Raw genomic sequence first — 6,793 nt, forward strand, 5'->3', positions numbered from 1 at the left:
TGGGCTCCGGCGATCCTTCCGCCTCAGCCTTCCAAGTAGCTGGAACTACAGGCGCGCACTACCACACCCGGCTAATTTTTGATTTATTGTAGAGATGAGGTCTCATCAAGTTGCCCATGTGGGTCTCGAACCCGCAGGCTCAGGCAAGAGACCCTGTCTTTATGAAGAAAAATTTTCAAAAATTAGTCAGGTGTGGTGGCACGAGCCTGTAGTCCTAGCTACTTGGGAGGCTGAGGCAGGAGGAACACTTGAGCCCAGGAGTTCAAGGCTGCAGTGAACTGTGGTCCTGCCACACTGTACTCCAGCCAAGCAACAGAGCAAGACTCCACCTCTAAAATAAAACAATTATTTTTCTCAGTGGGAAGCTGAATGTTTCATGAGGCTGGCTTTCTGCTGTAGTTGGGAAAATAAACAGTGTTTCTGGTTGTCATCCCTGTGAAACCCAGTACAAATGCTCCATGTGCTGACTTCCTTCCAAAATTGCTAACATTTCTTCAACAGTGCCAGGCCTGGTTCTGAGCTCTTTTTTTTTTTTTTGAGTCAGGGTCTCACTGTCGCCTAGGCTGGAGTCCAGTGGCACACTCATGGTCACCACAGCCTCAGCCTGCTGGGCTCAGATAATGCTCCTGCCTCAGCCTTCCAAGTAGCTGGAACCACAGTCACATGCCCCCACACCTGGCTAATTTTTTGATGTATTGTAGAGATGAGGTCTCGCCAAGTTGCTCAGGTTTGTCTCAAACCCCTAGGCTCAAGCAGTCCTCTTGCCTCCGCCTCCCAAATTGTTGGGAGGACAGGCGTGAGCCACCGCACTCAGCTGGTTCTGAGCTCTTACACAGCATCATAAAGTGCTCTGCAGTCCTCACAGTGCCACCATCCACGCCACTTTTACAGACAAGGAAACTGAAGCCCAGAAAGCAAATCACCCGCCCGGGGTCATGCAAGTGGGAAGTGGGCTCAGGTGCTGGCCAGAAAAAGAGGCACCTGGCAGGAGTCACTGCCAGGTTACACTTAGGGAGAAATGAGAACTCATTTGTAGCATCACCAGTTCCTACTACTGTAAGGAAATGAGTCTACAACCTGATACCCCACTTGTGGCTGACCTGAGTCTGTCCCCCCAGCCCTGAGGAAGCCGGGCGGTACTTGGAGACCTACAAGGTCTACGAGCAGAAGCCAGCAGACCTCCTGATGGAGAGGCCAGAACAGGACTTCGTCTCGCGGGTGAGGCCGGGCCCCTCCCATCCCTGCCTCAGCCTTGGGGTGGTTGGGCTTCAGTTCTGATTTCAAGGGATGCCTACTCATGCCCCGGGCCTCCCCTCTCTGGTTTCCCCCATCCCCTCCCATCCAAACCTGATTCAGCCTTCCCCAGCTCAAAACCCTCCCATGGCTCCCCAGTGCTCTGAGGGAAAGCTCCGTGTTCCTGCCAGGCCCTACAAGGGCATATGTGGCTCGGCAGCCGAGTCCTCCACTACGTGTGCATTCTGTTACACTGTGCTGCTCCCAGCCTAGCTCACACCTCTAAGCATTTGCCCATTCTGTTCCCTCTGCCCAATTACCTGTGTAATTCTATCTTCCATATCTCACTGATACTACCTTCTCCAGGAAGCCCTTCCTGATCCCCAGGCCAAGGGAAGTGCCCCTGCTAGGCTCCCCCATCCCAGCCCTGTCCTCCTGGGCCATCACTATCTGGAACTGAATTGTCTTCCCAGCTGGACTGGGAGCCCCAGGAGGGCAGGGCTGGAGCTGTCTTGGTCACTGCTGTGCCCCAGGACCACCCAGCACTCAGCGAGTGCTCAGTATTTGCTGAATGTATTGTTGAACCATTTATGCCTCTCCTAGGGATTCTTCTGGGAAGAGGTAAGTCAAGGGGGCTTCTAGACTGGTGGGGCCTTCTATCAACCACCATTACCCCCTGGGAAGATACTCTGAAAATCCATCTCAAGGAGAGGGAGTGATCTACCCATCATCCTGGGATTTGAACCCAGGCACTCAGATCCAGGCCACATGCAGAAATTTATTATCCCCCACTTTGAGCTGAGAAGCATTCTTGGTTCACCCCAGTGATGTCCACAGCACCTGAGTACTTTATTTTTTTTTTTTTCGAAACAGGGTATTGCTACGTTGCCCAGGTTTGTCTCCTGTGTTCAAGCCATCCTCTTGCCTCAGCCTCCCACATAGCAGGGACTATGTGCCTGGCTTGTGGTCCTGAGTGCTAAATATACTTTTAGGATTCTCATTTGCCCAAAAATGGAGGTCCAGAGAGGTCACTTCCCTTACCCAGACTCTCACGGGGAGTAGGCACTGGGGCTGGTCTTGTACCCAGGTCTGACCCCAGAGCCTTGTCTTCTTGGGCGGCACCAGCTCCTTGAGAGAAATCACGTGGCCAACACCCTTTCAGCTAGTTGGGGATTGTTCTGCGATTACCTTTTCATTGGTCCCTTCCCCTAAAAAAAGCATTACCGAGTGTCTCCTGGATGCCAGACTGTCTGGGGACATAGCAGTGACCCAGCCCTGTCCTCATGAGCTGTCTTGCTGGCCTTTCTCCTCCCAACGCACTTCTGCCTCTCCCTCCCTCTCCAGGTGACTGAATGTCTGACCACTGTGAAGTCAGTCAACAAAACGGACAGTCAGACTCTCCTGACCACTTTTGGTGTAAGGAATGCCTCCCACCCCATAAGCATTCCTACCTCGTCCTTCCCTAGGAAGCACTTCCCCATTTCCTTCCACCTCCCTGCCCACCCCTCAGCCTTCCTGCCTCCCATGCCCCACCCATAGGCCTTCACCTCCCCTCAGGAGTATCCCAGGTCCTGCATCAGCCTGTGGCCAGGACAGGACTGGCTTTTGTCCTCCCCCACCCTGATCTCTCACTTCCACCTTCCGTAGTCTCTGGAACAGCTCATCACTGCATCGAGGGAAGATCTGGCCTTGTGCCCGGGCCTGGGCCCCCAGAAGGTAAGAGCTCTGGGAGAGAACTTGAGGCAGGAGGGAACCCCAAATAAACAGGACCTGAGATCCCAAGGTTACCAGGTTTTGAAGGGTCGCAGTGCCTCTCATCTAGATGGGGAAACCGAGGTCCAAGAGGGTGGGAACCCACCCAACCTCACACAGCCTGTCTGGGATAGAATCCGGACTGGGCCTTTTCTCCCAGCCCCCGGAGCCCCCTCCAAATTGGGAGAAAAAGAACCAAAACCCACTCGAGTTATCAAACAAGTGGCTCATTTAATGCCTGCTTCCTTCTCTCTCCTGCTGAGGCCCGGAGGCTGTTTGACGTCCTGCATAAGCCCTTCTTGAAGGTGCCCCGATGATCCCAGCTCCCAAGGAGACCCCCAGTGTAAGAATAAAGCATTTTTCTGGCCCTGGCCCCAGATCCTGCTGGGCGTGCTGTGCTGTCGATGGGGAGGGGTCTTTGGCTCGCGCCTTCCAAGGACCCAGCATTTTTCAGATCCTCCGTCTCCCTGGAGGAGGCTATGCAGGGTCCTGCTGCGACTTCTTCTTCCGCTTTTTCTCCCGCCCTCCCGTGGGAGCCACCCCCCCAGACTCCAGAGTCGGCAGCAGCTCTGGCACCTCCTCTTGGGGCACCGGCTCTGGCATCCTGCTCTCCTGACTCCGCTTCTTCTTCTTCTTGGCGGGTCCTGCAGCTGCCCAGGGCTCCGCAGCCTCCCTTGGGTCCGTCAGCCCAGTCCCTGGCTCTGCCTCTCCATGACCTCTGTCTTTCTTCTTCTTTTTGGTGGATGCCGGAGCTGCCTGAGGCTCCAGGTCGTCTGGCAACTCAGGTTCCACCACCTCTGTCCCTGGCTCCGTCAGGGCATTCTGATGCTTTTCTTTCTTCCTCTTCTTCTTGGCGGGTGCCAGAGCTGCCTCGGCAGGAGGCTCAGCTTCACGTAGCAGCTCCAGCTCTGTCAGCTCCGGCTCAGTGGCCTCTGTCCCTGGCTCTGCCATTGCATCTTGCACTTTTTCTTTCTTCCTCTTCTTCATGGGGGGCAGTGGGATGGCCTCTTCTTGCGGTTCCACTTTCACCTGTGGATGAGACTCACCCAGCACCCCCTCCACAGGCTCCGTCCCTTCAGTCCCTTTTTGCCTCTTTCTCTTCTTGGTGGGGGACAAGACTGTCTCTTCCAGAGGCTCAGTTTTAATGAGTTCCAGCTCCACTTTCTTTTCTTCTGGCTCAAATGTTTCTTCCCCTTTGGATTTCTTCTTTTTCTTCTTGGTGGGGGACAGGGCCAGCACTCCCAGAGGCTGCGGCATCCCAGCTGTGGGCTCTGTTGTCGCGGGCTCTGTCCGCTCTGGTTCTTTCAGCTGCTGCTTTTTCTTCTTCTTCTTTCCTCCCACATCCATTTCTGGGGGCCCCAAAACTGTGTCCACTTCCAGGGCCCTGTACCCATTCACTGCCTCCTGAGAGACTGGGGCCTCCGGCATCTGCGTCCCCTTCTTCCTTTTCGCTGGGTTGGGTGCCAAGGCTGACCCAGGCCTTGTGACTGGTGGGCTGCCTCCAAAGGCACAGAACCGAGGCTTCAGGCCAGGGGGAACCCGTGGGGGGGGACTTGTTGGAATGGGCTGCAGAGGGGTCCCTGACAGGGATTCCTGCAGACCCTCAAAGATCCTTAGACTGCCCTGGGGGGCCGGGGCACAGATGAGTCCACCTCCCGCCTCTGCCGAGGGTGCCAGCAAGGTTGCTTCTCCAGCATGGGGGCTGCTGCCGAGGACCCGATAGCGATGCCGCTTGCCGGCCAACTTGCCCTTCACAGTCTGGGAGCCAGCGAGAGGCACGCGCCGCCCGTTGAAGCTGAAAGGGGGAGGCAGAGGCTTAGATCCTTTTGGTGGGAAAAAAGAGCTCACAAGCAGCATTTCTGGTTTCGCAGAAATGGCCCTGTAAGCCCCGTAAGTTTCCCCCACGTTCAGCCTCCCAGGAGGCAGTGTGGGACCACTCACCAGTCCGGAGCAAAGTCTGCAGGGGCCTGGATAAGCCACAGCTCCGTGTCTGGGCCTGTCAGCGTCTCCAAGGAGAAACGACGGGGCTCTGAGGCTGAGGGCATCGGGGTGAAGTCGGGGGGGCACGAGAACCGAGCAGCACCTGCGGGACAAGAGGAAACGGGGGTCTACTGGCACTCGCCTGCGGCCCACTGGTCCCAAACCCAATCCCCTCATCCGGTCTCTCCTGCTGCCGGCCTGTCGCCAGGGGCGTCCCCAACTCCACCGACCCAAGCCCGGGGGGTCCACCGGCAGACCCCCCCGAAAGATACCCTCTCGCTGCCCCGACTCCCGTTTCCGCCACGGGAGTTGGGCTCTCTCCCCGAGTCCTGTCTCCGGGAATGTCTCCTTTCCCACCTGAACTCCCCCGGGCGCCCCTTCTCCTCCCACCAGAGCACCCTCCGCACCCCGTAGTCCCGCTCGCTCGCCGCTGGACTGGGTCCCCTCCATCCCGAGGCGGATGCCGCACGCACGCCCAAGGCCGGCGCGGCTCCGAGCCGTCTGCTGACCACGTGGGTTCAGGGGGCGGGGCCTCGCCCGGGAGCGCCCAACTGGCGCGGGAGCGCGGGGGGCGTCGCGGCGCCTGTTCGTTCTGCAGGTAGAACTGGGGGAAACTTCCACTTGTGCGGAACAGAAGACCGAAGAAGAACTCTTTTCCCGAAAATTTCCTTCCGAAAGCAGGTGATTCGCCGTTTTGGGGGGCTCAGCACCTCACCAGGTACAAATGCGTCCCCCCCCACTCTTTCAGACATGGTTTGTTCTAACACCGCCTTAAAGGGGCAGTTGCACGGATAGGGCCTAACTCTTAAAGAGACAGGGAGGCCGATTGTTCTGAAATTCTTAAAAGACACAGGTAAGAATGCTGGTTGGCAGGCCAGTGCTTCCAATGTTACAATCCCTTTGTGGGGAGGCCGTGACGCCTCGGAAAGTTCATAATTTGAGTGGGAGAGGTGGGAAAATGGAGGAATGGAGGTAATCGCTAGCGAAGACGTGAAGTAGGAGCCAGGGGCGGGGCTTGTGGACTCTGGAGAAGCGGGAAACACAGAGGGAGGAGCCTGCGGATCCGGGGGCGGAGCCTAGGGCCCGGGAGCCGGACACGCGTGGGGCCGTGCGGGCCAAGGGCTGGCGCCTGTGGGTCAGATGAGTCTTATGGAAGCCCTCGTGGGCGTCGTTTCGTGCGTGGGGGCCCTTCCCGACAGCTCAGAGGGAGGAAGAGGGGGTGGAAGTCCTGATCGGCGGCCCCTCCCTGCCACAGGGCGCGCGTAAACAGCGGCACGTGGCCTCAGATCTGGGGGATGCGCCCACGCCCCTTCTCACCGGGGCCGCCCTGCGTGGGGCGGTGGTTGGGGCCGCGGGATGGTGGCTAGACAGGGTGACCCGACTGCATTCCTGGCCGGTGTGTCAGCGTCGCCTCCCGCCCCCTCTGCCGAGATTTCGGATCCTCCTCTCGAATTGGGGCACCTCCCTTCTCCCCAGGAGGGAGAGGCTTTCCAGAACCGAGGGAGGGTCAAGGGGAAGGGGCAACGTCTCCTCCGCCCGGGATCTCCAGACGGCTTCCCGCGCGTGGGCGAGAGGGACCTTAGGTGCCACCCCTGCGGGCTCCGGGACTACAATTCCCAGGGGGCCCGAGGCGGGGAGGTGCCCGACGTCGGCCGCGGGGGCTGCTGGGGGGTGTAGTCCAGCCTCCGACTTCGGGCTCTTGCTGGGAGAGCCCGTACAGACCCAGCCCGCCCTTTTTACCGACGGAGAGATGGAGGCTCAGAGACCCGAGGGGACGGTGATTTATCGAGGTTCTCGTCCTGCCTTAGGAACGGAGCACGGAGGGGGG

General features: G+C 58.3%; 2 protein-coding genes across 3 annotated transcripts in view; one reads left to right on the top strand and one right to left on the bottom strand.

Moving 5' to 3' along the window:
• Window positions 1-3,364, top strand: part of ERCC1 (ERCC excision repair 1, endonuclease non-catalytic subunit) — a 13,448-nt gene extending 10,084 nt beyond the window's left edge. For both annotated transcript variants that reach the window (XM_021708127.1, XM_021708128.1), the window contains 4 exons: window positions 1,119-1,218; window positions 2,578-2,649; window positions 2,881-2,949; window positions 3,249-3,364. In XM_021708127.1, the coding sequence (XP_021563802.1) occupies window positions 1,119-1,218; window positions 2,578-2,649; window positions 2,881-2,949; window positions 3,249-3,302 (295 nt within the window). In that variant the 3' untranslated portion in view covers window positions 3,303-3,364. The remainder of the gene's footprint in view (window positions 1-1,118; window positions 1,219-2,577; window positions 2,650-2,880; window positions 2,950-3,248) is intronic.
• An 83-nt stretch (window positions 3,365-3,447) lies between these two features.
• Window positions 3,448-5,448, bottom strand: CD3EAP (CD3e molecule associated protein). Its single transcript, XM_008049222.2, has 3 exons — window positions 5,373-5,448; window positions 4,927-5,068; window positions 3,448-4,780 (listed from the first exon to the last, which is right to left on the bottom strand). Exons 1-3 carry the CDS (start codon window positions 5,413-5,415, stop codon window positions 3,463-3,465), a joined length of 1,503 nt encoding a protein of 500 aa, XP_008047413.1. The 5' UTR covers window positions 5,416-5,448; the 3' UTR covers window positions 3,448-3,462.
• Window positions 5,449-6,793: the final 1,345 nt, after the last annotated feature.

This window comes from Carlito syrichta, unplaced genomic scaffold, assembly GCF_000164805.1.
Source record: "Carlito syrichta isolate Samal-C Ts95f unplaced genomic scaffold, Tarsius_syrichta-2.0.1 Scaffold130743, whole genome shotgun sequence".
Classification (NCBI taxonomy): domain Eukaryota; kingdom Metazoa; phylum Chordata; class Mammalia; order Primates; family Tarsiidae; genus Carlito; species Carlito syrichta.